The following is a 15,402-nucleotide window of genomic DNA, read 5'->3' on the forward strand; positions in this document are numbered from 1 at the left end:
AGCTCCTGGAGATTTAGATGATGAGTGTTATCTCCAAAAGCATGTCGATGACAAAGTTAAACAAGAAAGGAGAGAGTGGACAGCCCTGACGAACACCACTTGAGGTAATCAATTCTGATGATAGTTCGCCGTAGGCCGTAACTCAACCAGTTGTGTTCGAGTAGAGAGCCTTTATAAGGTTAATATACTTGTGTTAATATACTTCTTTGGTACTCCTTTCAGTGACAAACACTGCCATAGAACCTCACGATGAACAGGGTCGAATTATCATAGAAACACCAAGTCAATTGCACATTGTATCGGGCTTACCCGTTACATTTCTATTGGGACTAAGATATAGTGTAGTATAGTGAACAAGAACACGGGTGGGGACAATCGGATATACTTAAGCACAAATTACAGACTATCTCACTAAAATCTGACAACCATACAGTAAACAGTTAATCTACATAATAACAACCAATTGTCTCAACCTTGACTGTCCCTTCTGCAATTATCAGTCCATCTTCTCTGATTTCATTGTTCATGCATTTCCATACCGATTGCGCTTTGTTCCTGTTCTTTCCTTATCGATTTTCTGCCAAAACACATTCTATGCCTGACGATCACGATATACTACTTATGTGGATATAAGTAACCCACACCACAGTAGTACTTCGAGATTTGCAACTCATGAGGACGATTTGTATCAGTGATGTTGTTCAGAAAGAAAGTGTCGGAAAAAACACTGACAAAACAGCATATTAGGATGTTGAAAATTTATTGATAGTCATTATTAAGTAGAATTATTTAATACTGTCTTGAGAAGACTAAGGAGAGTTACCAAAAGAAGTCTTAGACTTTATTCTTTGCAGATGACTAGTTCACAGTTACGAAACGACAATACATTTTGACAACTTTTTTGAGAGTTCTCTCCAGTTTTGTTGTAGTTAACGTCGTTCAAATATGCTGTAGTACCCTCATTTGTTGCTAGGTCACGAACTTACCTGCTGATTACCTTTTCTACCTAACACTAAGTCAGTCGACTTATGTATTATGTTTTCAAAATGAGTCTTATCACACTGCTTCCCAATACTCACTTCCACATAGTAAAGTATGAAATCTAGGAAGCTTCATGCTTGTTTCTAAGGGCATATGCATGCCTCAGATTATGCAATTTCGGAGATGTTAGCTAAGCTTTCGGTATCCTAACCACGGCCTCATACCCATACGGGACTTAACTACTTAAATCCCTACTGTTGATGAAATCAATTTTGATGTGTCGGTTTAAACTTATTAGACTGTAGAAGTATTTCAAACGATCTCGGGTTTTCTCGTGGTGCCGAATGATAACAATAACGAACAAATGTGAATACCTGTCAATTATTTATTTAGATAACAGGAAAAAAATTACATAAAACGTACCCAGTGTACAAAATTTTTATGTACAGTTACGCATTTGTATTTCCGTTGGATAAATATTTCACAAAAATGCGATTATTTAGTTAGCAGAGTTTGGGAATATATTCTATTAACTGAAAATTTACACCACAACTATTAAGTAGCCTTAATGTGGCGTCTCATTCTCACTTTGGAACATATTATTTACACTAACAGAAGTGACTGAGATGTCTGAAACATTTATAGCAGAGTAATCGGAAGAATTAGCGTTATTGACATAAAGATCAGTACCTTCTAATTTATGACATTCCATTATTCTTTCATCACAAATGTTTACAACAGGAGCAGAAACCTGATCACTTGAGGTAATTCGTACATTAGAATTGTCGTGTGGCGTGAAGTCTGAAGGTATATTATCTGGATGATTATAAACTTGTGGTGACACTGAAGCTTTAGCTAGTTCAACAGCAAGGGCTTCTCGTTTATCTTGTTCGGAGTTATTATTATTATTGCTTTTGTTTGTGTCATTGGAAATATTAGTTGCCTGAGAAATTCCAGACGATGGAATACAATGTGCAGTAATAGATGAAGTGGGTATTTCAGTCACAACTGCAGGGGAAGAAGGTTCTTTGCGTGTTTTGAAAAAGTCATTTAATATTTTATCCATACTAGCTACACGGGGTTGGCGAGGTGGATGTCTGGAAGTGCCTGCTAGACGTCTAAGTGGTAAGTTTGCATTTTGAGCAGCAGCACCAAGTGGAACTGAAGGAATAGATGGTTGATTCGGAGACTCATCGAAGTCGAACTCTTTTAACTTTACAATACTAGTCAAGGATTCAGAAACCTTTGGGACAGGATTATCATTTGTTTCAGTACGAATTTTGGTTGCTATAAAATTTTTTTAAGAAAATGAAGAAAAAGGAATATTGAATATCTACAGTTAACCACAAAAGAATTGAGGAGAGTAAAATAGAATAGTGACGACTTACAAATGGATCGTAATTGTAGCTAACAAGAAGTATCAATGGTTTTATCAGTTCGCATTATAAGGTTTTTCTGAACGGGCGTTTGCACTAAGTGAATGAATCCAATGCTAGTCAATAGGTGGTATGCAATCATCCGAGGTGATCGTGTGATTACTACTCACGAGAACAAATTATTGATGTGATTCCCCAATTGGACTGATATCAGACAACATAGTTAATTGCTCAGCAAAATAGGTCTTTTTTCAACTAAATAAAATGCTCATATACAAAATACTGAACACAAGAATAAACACGGTTATGAGTCATTTAACAAATAAACGATTTTAGGATATGATAACTATGGGTCATCGACCCTCCAAAAGTAGCGCCTAACTATCAAGCTTTATCCTTACCCTGTTACATATCAGTTTGTACCATATGAAGAAAAAATGGTTAAACAAGCTACGGCTCAAATTAAAAGCTATCGAGAAAAAACAGTGCAACCAACTGTGTGAACCGGAAGATATGTAATGTAGAACCTAGTAGTAAAGAATAATAATCAGGCTGGACACGAATTGTGATAAAAATAGAGATTAATACAAAAAAAAAGACTAGAACGATTCAGGTTGTTTTAACTAACGAATAACAAATATCACTTATAAACAAGGATATGTTGTTTCGAATCAGCTCACATACTACTCAGTGGTAGATAGTAATGCATCCCAACCACACTATTCGATTGTTTTATGATAGTACACTTGTATTGCTTGTTTCATGGGTCCATTATAAGTGACCATTACCATGAAGATATAAAACCGAATACAATTCACGCATCTTTAATTTCAAAGACTATCTAACATCTAATGCAGATTACGTTGTTGCAGAATATGCTGGTGTTTCCCTTTGTGGTTTAACCAAAAAGAGTAATATAATTGAGTGCACTGTGTACTTCACTCCCCTCAATCTCAACAGATACAAAGACGCCGGAGTTTTTGCCAACTTCTGCAAAAACTCCGCATATTAACTTATGGGTGAGGAACATGGGCTACGGTATTGGATATGGGCAGATGAGTATTCGACTGAAGATATCTTCGAAACATTGATCGTATTTGGTGGGACAACCTAGTGAGTAACTATGAGCAAGGTATCTTCACCAGCTTGGCTGAGAAATGAGTTACGAATGTTATATATGGTCATGGCGAGCGTGATCAAAGACATCAGGCTAGTCCACGAAAACACTTCCTGTTGGTTAACAGTCCTAATATGATAAAATATGATGGTGTTACATAACGAACAGTTGTAAAACGAAACAGTACATTTTGTTGATTAGTTTATCCTATCTTTAGGGGGTTCATCTCGATCAAGAAGGGTTTGGTTTACTATTAGTTATGGAAGAGTAAACTGCTCAATTAAGTACACAACGTAACGAAAGTTCTGGCTGCTATACGGAAAATTCATCCAAGTTTTATCGTATGATTCAAACACTTATTATTTTAGTATGGGGAATGACATCTAATGCAAGCAGTATAGAAATTTCGACCTAAGCATTATTTAAATAGTATTTCTAGGATAAATGACCAAATTAACCTCTTTCTTTAGTGGAAATACAAAAATCCGGCCGAGATTTAAGCCAAATAAACACCTTGACTTCTTACTTGCTCGCAAAGTACAAACGAGATCTTAATATTTACATCTCGGCCTTTAAGTGCTTCACTCGAAGAACCCAGTGTTACCTAGATATCATGCCACATAATTTTTCGCCCAAAATTCTAAACAGTAGATATGTATGTACGGATGTAGAACTGTTTTAAGCATTGCATATCATATAGTGGAATAAAGCAGAACATTAGTTCTATTGCTCCAGTTCTACCTCATAAACTCATTCTAAAGTTTGCTATTTCAAGGATACACAACCTATCCTTACAAAAAGTGGCCTGAGAATTCAGTGTGGAGAAATGACAGTCCTTAAGTGGGTATCCTGTTTTCAAACTTATGAATCAATAGCTACGTTAAGCTAGAGACTGGTGATCAGCAAAAAACTTGTTTAGCTTTCGCCAACTTACGTCACCTATGGCGAAGGCGAGATATCCGTCTATAAATTAGGGAACAAGTATATTGCGCAGCAGTTTGTTTTGTTTTACTTTACGGCTGCGAGACGTGACCATTAAGGGTGGAAGATACTCGTGAGTTACTAGTATTTGATCATAGATGTTTCGGAAATATTGCCTGCATCTACTGTGATCATCGGATAAGTAGTAGTGACGTGAGACGCAGGGTATTAGGGAATGATGGTAAGTCAGTTGATGTTGTGAATCTACATCGACTGAGATGATTGAGCCATGTATTACACATGCCCAATCACCGATTACCACGGCACGCAATGCTGACTAATGTTGGAGACAGATGGAAGAGAGTTTGAGGCGACCAAACCAAAACATGGTACCAGTCCATAGAGTCACTAACTTCTGGTCTGAGCAATGTTGGTAAATGCAAACTACTTGGTTGGGGACTCTGGGTGACCTGACTCAGAATCGATCACAATGGCGTAGGTGTATACACTCTATGTCTTTCCTCAAACCGTGAGATCAAAATCAGTTTATACCTTTCTTTCTACGAACTAATTCTTTCTTCCTGTATCGTATCCTTATATGAAATCTTTTTTTACTACCACTGAAGTAACTGCTTCGATGAATTTGATGTTCATATTGTCATGCTTATGAAGTATGGCAGCTTGGACTGATGGACCTATGTGCCTGGTCCTACGTTGCAACTGACTGACTCAGCCACAATCAACATGTCAGATACTTTGGATCCGATTATTATCCGTCATCTCACTATTTTATAAAATCAAGAAGCATGGAGGACTCGGCTTTTAAAGGAAGCATCCACAAGTAATTGAGGCAAAGGTACTAAACAACTAATTATCACGACTGAGTTCATTACAACTACCCAAACGTCTTGACATTAGGAACTCATAAACGATCAAAGGTAGGACATCTTTCTAAGATAAAGACATAGGTCACTAGCAAAAAAGAATAGAGTAAACCAGTATATAAAAGATAAGAGGAATAGAGAGCAGTAATCTGTGTGATGGACTGGTTTAGCTCATAGTCATCTAGGATCATTTACATCCAAAACAGTTGACTAGAAATTCAGAGTTATTCCTCAAACACTTGTGAAGACGTTGGCGAGAACATCTTAATTGGAAAAGATATTCGTACGCAACAAGTTCCTTATCAACAAAAAGATGGCCAGGCACATTTTAATTTGAATGGAGTATATTGTGTCCAGAAGTTCCAACTCCCGTAAAGGCAGTGAACGATAAGCTACACAAATTACTGAAAAAATTTATTTAGGGGTAAGTACCATAGAACAAATTATTTCCTAACTTTGAATCAAACTCACTTTCCCTCTGAACGTTAGGATCGATTTTCCCTGGACAAACCCATTCTAATTTAAGCGGTTCATTCTTAGATATGGAGTCGTAAAATGGCAGCAAATCAACCAAAGAAAGCCCATTAGGATACTTGTCCATGAACTGAGTGTCATCATCAAGCAGACGAAAATTACTTCCCGACATTCAAATTAATACTGTATGTGATTTTTAGACCAGCCAATACCTTAAAAACAAAGCAAGACAGTAGGAATTAAGTTTTTTAATGAGCAATTTTACATAAGTCTAGTAAAATGGCATCCAGGAACTTCCATCAGCTGGACCCAAATCACCACGAATGAGAAGAACGATATCCACTATCCACCAAATACCGGCCCCACCCAATGTTAGGAGTTTACCGAGGCCTGTACCTGTATGACCCAGACATAGTCGATCAACACCAAGAAATCCTAGTAATAAGCTGTATATGAATGTTGTTACAAAGTAATGTCCTTTGTAATGAAGACAGGGATAATCAGGTAACAAGAAAGTACGATTCCCATAGCACTCAATATTGTCCAAAGCATGACACACAATTGATGTGAGCACAACTGAATCTGCTGCTTTTCCGCCCCATTTTAAGCATCCGTATTTCAATTCATCATATTGGGACTTATTACTTCTTAAATCTAACAGATATTACAGTTAACAAGGTACCCACCTAAGGGAGGTTCACACCAAATGGAATGACGAGGAAGATAAGAGCATTTAACCAAAGGACTCATAGGATCATAAGAAAAACCAGTCGACTCATCAAATAATTCTGAGTGATTCTCAGAATATTTAACGTTTTCTACAACTGGAATGTCAAAGAAGTTGCTAAACACAGATGTCCAGAGGGAAAGAAAAATAAGTATAACATAATTCAGCGACGTAATTGCAAAATAACCTCCAAAATACATGAATGATAAAAAGAGGGTTGAATAGTCCGCTCAAAAGGAGTACCATAAAATAGTGGCAATACTGAAATATTCAAACACTGTCAGTGTGACATAAGAAGTTGAAGTTTCTGTTCATGTAAAATGCACTCTACGTTGCATTTGCACGAGCATCTCTGTAATTCAGAACTGGTTGTCAGTGTCTAAAGTCTCAAAATAAAATTTTTGATTGCAAATGTAGTATGGCAAATGAAACGAAACATTATAAGCCAGGGCTTCAAGGGGAATTTGATAGTTTAGGCGTTCAGCCTAGTGTCGAATCAATCGCATATGTGTCCCAAACCAAAACCAGGTACTATGGAGAAAATTCGCCTCTCCACAGATCTCAGATTATTAATGATGTGTGCTTGAAGGATAGTTCGTTTTGAAGATACCACCAGTATTGTAGTTTGACAACTACTAACCAGTAACACCTTCCATATCCGAATCGTCCCCCATTTAGTTAGAATCAGAAGTCAGATGCGAAGAGGTTGAAAAGATATATTTGATGCGTTATCAATATATCGAGAAGCGGTTGCTCTAATCTGGCTAGTGAACGTAGGAGATGTTTCCCACGGCGAGCTGTAACGTGATCTGGTACAGATGCACAACCGAACGCCTTCAGTAAAACAAGTCCACTAAAACTAATGTGGTCAGCATCCAATGTCGAACACCTAAAAAGCTATTGATTTTGGGGAATTATTTACAGCTACAGATCACTCCCCCCCTAAAAAAATATATACGCCCATAAGTAAAAAAATTGTTTTTTTGTTTTTTGGAATAAACATGTAAAAATGAGCATATGAAAAAATTTTTTTAAATAATAAATAATGCAAAGGGAATTCGAGATAAAGTTTGTGTCCTACGTGCAGTAGTCGTTTAAATGTTCTGGAAATCCTACGCTCTTAAGTTTATTTTCCGACGTTGACGAAGCATCGAGGTGTGTGTCGGCTGTCGTTTTGAGGACTACAAGTGTAGGAGCTATTGATTTCGGGTAATTATTTAAGCTTTCATTCTAATTTTGTAGGGCCAGTGGAATGTTACGTGATTTTAACCAAATTAATCATTAGGCTGGACCTTCTCTACCTAACACGGCAGATCACACTTGACATTGTACAGTTTGTCAATCATCGCCAAGGTCATGACTGTCTAACGTGTCCGATCAGTTGCACATTATCGATTATTTCACGCCGTAGTGATTTCACTCTGATCTCATTTTACTTATTCTTACCCACACATTCCTTCAATAGTAGCGTGTTTATTATATACAGTAATCAAAGTAGTCGTAGAACACATGAGTACCACGTAAAGTTACTTCAGGTTAGTCACCAGCTTAGAGCTATGTAATCGACAGAGATCACATTTTTCACGCCCAACTCCAACAGTTCCCTACCATCCATGTATTCCTTTCACACTAGTGATTCGCATTTTGCTGATTAAAAACTACTGAAGCTTCTTCATGAACATAGCCAAGCTGGAACAACAAATATTTGATATTCCTCTTCAAGTTGCAGGGAAAATTCAACTCGTCCCTTTAAAAAAGAGCCTTTGTTGTCTACTAAGCAGTATTTAAAATTGAAACTTCTGTGGCATGTGGATATTTGTTGAAACTTTGGAGATGTCACTATGGGCTGAAAAAAATCATCGGATTATATTATAAGTAGGCAGAAGTAATTTTCATCTCTTAATTTTGTGCCGTCCTTATTCAGAACCCCAATCATTTTTAATATTTATCCTATTTGCGTTATCATATATATTACCTAAGTTATCTAGTCATTCCTTCAAATTAACAACCATATGAGAGCTACGAGACGTACAGTTCTACTGAACCTGAAGGGCGGTAGGTCGTTAAGATTAGCGAAAAATCGTTAGCTAACATGGGTGATACATGTAGGCTTGCTACATCCTTGGTCTATCCGTCCACTAACGTACAGGAAAGAGTTTGTCGTGATCTAGTCTAAGGACCTTGTACAATAAGCTACCTAGTTCAGCCTTGAAGCTAGTAATGCATGGGTCCGATTTGTGACTAAAAAGCCTTAGGAGGCGAAAGAGGAAAACTATTTTCTTGATGAGCGAGAGGATAAAAGACTGGTTGACCGGAATACTAGTCGGTTTATCTCTGATTCAGAATAATTAAAAAGACGAAAATAATTCGGCAATCAGAATGACTAAAACAAACAAGGAATTCAAAAATAGAACTATATCCAAATTAGGAATCAGGGTAGAACAGTGAAGTTTAAAGGATTACGTTTGAATTACAATAATTTCAGAATAATAATAATAATATATTCTGAAAATAATATTTACAGAATTCACACCAGTTTACAGGCTTGATCAGATTCATATAAAAATCAACATTTAATGTAGAGAGCAAACATGAAATATAAGAAAGTTTTATGTTTGCTGGTTCAGTAATTGTTAAGTAGTTTATTTATGACATGTATCACGGCAGGCCAATGCAACACCAGGGAACTTTTAATTTTTTCTTAAGCGGATAGCCTGATGATTAATCAACGTTGTTCCGTAAGGTTATTTCCAGTGCCAGAGCGAGTTATTGATAATTATTTACAACTAGAGAAAGTAAGATAAAAGCAAAGAGCACGGAACAACAAAACAATGATAGCAAGTAAGAGGTTAAACACTTGAAGTTCCGATAATCTCACTTGTGGAGTAAGATACACTTGCAGGCGCTAGAGCATTTAATGCATTTTCAGAGGAGCAAAAGGCATTAATTGAGCGAACAAACAATGGGAGAGAGTTTAACATACGGATAGTTTGAGGTAGATTATTCCAGAGCCTAGAAAACTTACAGGTAAAGTAATTCATATAGAGAGAAGATCTAGAATATGTTTGTTTCGCTAAAGACAAGGAGTTACGAATGTCGTAATGTGAGGCTTTAGCATATTGAATCGCCTGGCTGGATGTGAAGGAGAGTTTGTTAAGTATTTTGAAAAAGAAGATGAGGTTAAGTTTGAGTCTCCTCTTCCATAAAGGGTCAAGCCCTAGTTTACTACACCTCGAATTATACGTCAAGACACTATCAGTTCCAAGTGTACGAAGTGTAAATCGTCTCTGTACTGATTCCAGTCTTAATTTATCCTTTATGCGCGCGTTACTAAGAATAAACGCTCAGTATTCGAGGAGTGGTTGAACACAGACTTTGTGCATTAGAATACGAGACTCGCTGTTATGAAGGTTTCGAGTTATGTAACCTATAAGGCGTTGAAACTTGGACGTTTGTTTCATTATCTGTTCAGTAAACGACAAGTCGTCGGAGTACCTAAGTCCTAGATCTACTACTGTGTGTAACCTAGATAACATTTCACCACTTATGGTAAGATCGAGGTTGAGTGATGTATCACCGAAGCATAACCAACCACATTTAGCTGTATTAAGCTCCAGTTGCCATTTCGAGCACCACTGTGCTACATTGTTAAGCTCCGAGCTGATACAATTTTGAATATTGCTCAGCTCATGTGGAGAAAATGAGTACACCACCTTAAGATCGTCTGCAAACAAAAGGGACTTACCCACACTAAAACACTCACAAATATCATTAATGAAAACTAAAAAGAGCAAAGGACCTAAGACACTACCCTGAATTACCCCACTTCTAACAGGGACTTCATTCGACAATGAAGAGTTGATTTTAACTATTTGATGTCGATTGCTGAGGAAGGAATCAAACCAGGCTAGTAACGGGTTTTCGACCCCATGAGATGCGAGTTTACCTATGAGAAGTTGGTGGTTGACCATGTCGAAGGCCTTAGAAATGTCCAGGTATAGCACTAATACTAGATATCCTTGGCTACGAAGCGAATAGACTAAATTAAAGAAGTCAAAATGGCATGTCATACAGGATCGATTTTTAAGAAATCCATGTTGCGAATCATCAATAAATTGTTCAGTCAATAAATAGTTGGATAGTTCGTCACTAATAATTTTTTCCATAATCCTAGAGACAACTGGAGTAATATTTATTGGCCGATAGTTGTTCATGTCTGTCTTATCTCCGGATTTGTAACGTGGTATGATGTACGCGGTCTTCCAACGGTCAGGATAAGAGCCGGATTCCATAGAGAGAGTAAACAGCTTAAGGAGAAGAAGTGGAATATCTGGACCACCATATTTGTAGAGAAATGATGAAATCCCGTCTGCACCGTGACCTTTCGAAACCTTGAGCTTATTTATAACCTTACTCATTTTCAGACATGTGAAAGAGATAGATTTAATTGAGTTACCAGTCATGCATATAACTCTAGAAACAGAGCCATTTATGGATTCTTCGCCATTTGCAAAATTACCACTGAAAAGGTCTGCTATAGTTTTTGGGTCATATATAAAACTATTATTATGCAGGATGCATGGTATATCAGCCTTTTGAGTTGATTTAGCACGTTTATTGTAAATGTGGATTAGGTTTTGCACTTTTGAGCTAGTACTTAGTACTAATAGCTCTTCATTGATGGCTTTTAACCTATGTTTCTCTCTTATTTGGTTAAAAATTATTGTTATTTGTGTGACTGCCGTGAAGTCGTTAGATTTAAAATAACGTTTCTTTAGGCGTCTTAGTTTATTACGATATTTAGCTGGTATATATAATTCGTGATGTTTACTAATCCTGTAAGTCTTAATTGGTGCACAGGAGTCTAGACAAGAGTTAACAATCAAATAGAATATGTTGATGGCATCTGTCAGACTATTACATGAGAAGAATTCATTCCAGTCTGACAGTTTGATCAGTGAGCGCAAGAGGTCCCAGTCTGCATGCTTATAGTCTCTATAATTGCAGGTTCTTTGAATTGGTCGGTTGTAGGAGGGATAGATGGGGAGAGCACAAGCTACTATCCTATGATCACTGCTTTCAAACTCGTTGTATATTTGTACAGATAGGGGAATGATATCTCTACTAAATATTAGATCAAGCGTATTATCACCCCTTGTTGGGGTACGAACCCACTGTGACCAGCAGTACAGATTAAGGATTGATAAAAATTCATCATTGCTTGACTGACAACTACCGGTACTCCAGTTAATCCCAGGATAGTTGAAACCGCCAGTGATAATCTTAACACTGAAGTTTAAAGTAGATGCGTGTATAAATGCATTGATAATAAGATCATTCAAATTATTAGTACTATCAGGAGCTCTGTATATACAACCTAGGAGTAGACTATGATTTAGGGTATTGATTGATATCCAGATCGATTCTGGTAAACTATTCAAGATACTATCTTCAACTTTGTTAGTTGTTACGGTATCCGAAGCAAATATAAGACAACCGCCTCCTCGCTTAGTTTCTCTGTCACAGCGATAGAGTCGATAGTTTTGGATATTTAATTCGGAACCGGCCACTGCTGGATAACACCATGTCTCAGTGATAAGTATAAAAGAAGGCATGGCTAGGAAGGCTAAGGTTCTCAAGGCTGAAATTTTGTTCAGAAGTGAACGTGCGTTAATAAGTAATAAGTTTAAAAAGGGAGTGTGTAGTGTAAAAAAACCGAGAGCATCCTTATCGATGGTATGAGTTCTAGCTATGCCTGGACTATGGTTTAATGTGTTTGCCGGATCGTATGGGCTATAGCATGAGCGAATTGTAGTGCTAGTGGAACAAGGGATCTCTGGAGGCCGAAAAAAAATCCTTATTTTGGTAAGGTTGTACTTGTTTTGGTGGACAATTAAGACAGGTGCCTGTATGTTGGGGTTGCGTTGATGGTGCATAACCTAGTATACCATCTTCCCCACTGCAAGAGTGATGACAAGAGTTACATCTTGCAGGTTTATTATTTATAACATTTGGGGGAAACCATGGGGCACGTTGGTTCATTGCCGTCTGTCTAATAGTAGGCCTGCTTACATGATGATTGTAGTGACCGTCTCGTGTAACGTTTGAACGAAATGTGTCCTTATAACCGCCCTTACGATGATAAGGGTTAAGCATGGTTTCAGAAATTATACTTTTGTTTGGTAAGGCCGTTGAAATATTTTCGGTATTCGGTCTAGAACCAGGTTTTTTATTTACTTTCTTCTTAATTGGTATATTCTTTTTAGGTTTAGCAGTGTTTTTATGAGCCTTCACAATAGAATCAGGTGTTTGATTGTGGGCTTCCGATATTACACTGGAAAGAATGACATTAGAGTCTCCATCAGATATGTCCTGGTGTTACGTCCTTGAATCTTTCTACCCACTTTGTGCCGAGTATGACCTGTGTAATGTAGACTAAGACCTTGACCCGGTAGGCTGACTAGCTTAACCTTTGAGGCTAATATGCGTGAGTTCGAAGTGGGGATAGAGAGACGAAAACTATTCTATCCCTGATTGGCTGGCAAGCACGCGAGAGAGAGAAGACAAAGACAGCTGGAACGCTAATCACTTTATTCCAACCCCGATCTAGCACTCGAATTCCCAATTCAGATTAGGGTGAAAAGTTACATGAATAAATAGATGACTAAGCTGACCACAACGTGCAATAATTAGAAAAATACAATTATGTCCAAAACTGGGGGATTATGGTAGAAAATAGGGTACAAAAGATTACGTCTAAATGACAATAGCTTTACAGCAGAAAATGCTATGGCAATGAATTATACATCAAACGAAAGCTTATGATCTGTAGAATAGGCTAGGGGCAAAAGTAAATGTTACAGTTTTACAAGCTTTGAATTAAATGAATTAACGTCTCCAAAAATAGCTTCCGTAATTTGTTAAGGCTTCTTGTTTTGCGGTTCACATCACCTGGTTATCTAGGGCCACTAGGGGTATGAGAGGCAAACTAGCACACTGCATTTGTATATCAGTACACTGACTAACATGAGATAGATTAGCTGCACCAGTGGGTTCAGCTGCTGGCGCGATCACATTTGTTGTGACCTCAACAATATTATTTTCGTTCATGGTACGCTTTTGCGTTAGTCTTTGATTGGTGGTTTTGTCTGAGACTATACGAGCGTTTTTAAACTTCATATGCGCTAAGACTAGCTGTTCAGATTCTTTCAAACGTTCCGCTAATAAATGGGAATCGAATCTAAACAGGATAGGGCACGAGTATTTTTGATGCTTTTTGTTAAGTCGGATACATTGGCATGGACTGTCCTGGAGGTTAGCTGCCTTTAGTATCGAGTTTCTTACAGTTTTAATGGCAACTTTGTCCGGTATATTATATATAATCACATTATTTCGAGAGATTATTCGTTTGGTGACTTCACTAGCTATCAAGTCAATAACTGATTCTACTTTGATCCTGTCTTCGAGTTCAGAAGTAACCATATCCTTTGACAACAGCAGTCGAAGGGGTGACAGTGTCTTTAGTTCTAGTTTAAGATCATCATGCTTTAATAAAGAGCCCGCAAGTGACTCCACTTTAGAACGCATATCACTCAATTGCTTATAGACAGCGGCCAACTCGCTCTTAATAAGATCAATACCATCTGTTCGTGAGTTAGAACTCATTATTAAGTTGGACATAGAGTCATCCAGCAACATGTGTGGAATAAGTCCACTCCCACTATTATCTGGTGCAACAGGAGTTGCAGAGCATGGGGTATAGGTAAGACCAGAGTTGTTAATATCTGAAGAAATAGGACTTTTTCGAGCACGTTTTTGTTTCAGTCGAATCATTTTTCTTCAAGGGTTAATTGGATGTTATTATTGATTTATAAACTAGGGTTTAACGATATAAAAGCACTTTTTAATAAATACCGTGTGTTCGTAACGCAAACTTCAAACGTACCGCAAAATAAGGCAGAGTACAGCAGGGTACATCAAACGAAAGCCTATGACTTATGGAATAAACCGGAGATGAAACTAAATGTTAGTATTTTTAGACCTTGGATTGGATGAAACAATGTTCCCCGAAATATATTCCGTTGCTCGTCACTATTCTCTTATTTATCGCTTCACATCAAAACGGTAGTTGCCAAGCCAGCTCGTTTTTCAGATTTTACACCAATAAGCACCAGTACAACTTTGCGAAAACATGAAATGATATCAAGGTGAACATCTGCGACATAATATCCACTGCAAATACTCCAACATGTTAACAAACATGAAAATGGTCAACTCCCTCAAGATAAAAAAATATGTTTCGTTAGACCGTTCTTTTATTTTTTCTTTAATTTTCGACCACGAGTTTGTTCAAAAGAAAAATGAGTAGACACCTGATAGCCAGACAAATCAAGGGGTGTTTGAATCAAACAAACATAGTATTGGGTGGCTGGCTAGCGATACTGTTACCGCATATTCTACTTCACTTTTTACCTTTTATGGCAGTATTGACTCTTCTAACTCTAACTACCAGAAGAACTAGTATAGTTCTTGTGACACGTCATGTGTGATAATTTTTCGCTGGAAGAGGAAATATTTCAATGGTATGGAGGACAACATGTGGCCATAAAAGTACATTGCATCCACAAATTATATTCAAATACTAAATATTGGGTATTTTACAAAGTATTTATAAACATCGTTGCCGATTTCCGAACCTACTACAATAAATTTCCATAAAAATTTCATGTCATCCACAAGATTTCCAGAACCGTTGTGTCAAAATAATCGAACCAACATCCTATTGAAGGTTACTCTCATTGAGAAAAGAATGTAGTTACCAAATGTTGGCAGTTAGGTAGAGGAGTCTGTTAATAACGTATCATTCTGACCAAAGTATTAGACCATTGTCACAGACAAAGAAAACACAGATTAGAGAAGTAA

The 15,402-nt window shown here is 37.4% G+C and overlaps 2 protein-coding genes across 2 annotated transcripts; both read right to left on the reverse strand.

Moving 5' to 3' along the window:
- Positions 1 to 1,546: 1,546 nt before the first annotated feature.
- Positions 1,547 to 5,925, reverse strand: Smp_030020 (hypothetical protein; the record flags this gene model as incomplete). Its single annotated transcript, XM_018799547.1, has 2 exons — positions 1,547 to 2,268; positions 5,751 to 5,925. The coding sequence occupies 2 exons, from the start codon at positions 5,923 to 5,925 to the stop codon at positions 1,547 to 1,549; spliced, it is 897 nt and encodes a 298-aa protein (XP_018651325.1).
- A 99-nt stretch (positions 5,926 to 6,024) lies between these two features.
- Positions 6,025 to 6,680, reverse strand: Smp_030030 (beta-amyloid binding protein-related; the record flags this gene model as incomplete). Its single annotated transcript, XM_018799548.1, has 2 exons — positions 6,025 to 6,407; positions 6,440 to 6,680. The coding sequence occupies 2 exons, from the start codon at positions 6,678 to 6,680 to the stop codon at positions 6,025 to 6,027; spliced, it is 624 nt and encodes a 207-aa protein (XP_018651326.1).
- Positions 6,681 to 15,402: the final 8,722 nt, after the last annotated feature.

Source organism: Schistosoma mansoni, chromosome 3 (assembly GCF_000237925.1).
Source record: "Schistosoma mansoni strain Puerto Rico chromosome 3, complete genome".
In the NCBI taxonomy this organism is placed as follows: Eukaryota; Metazoa; Platyhelminthes; class Trematoda; order Strigeidida; family Schistosomatidae; genus Schistosoma; species Schistosoma mansoni.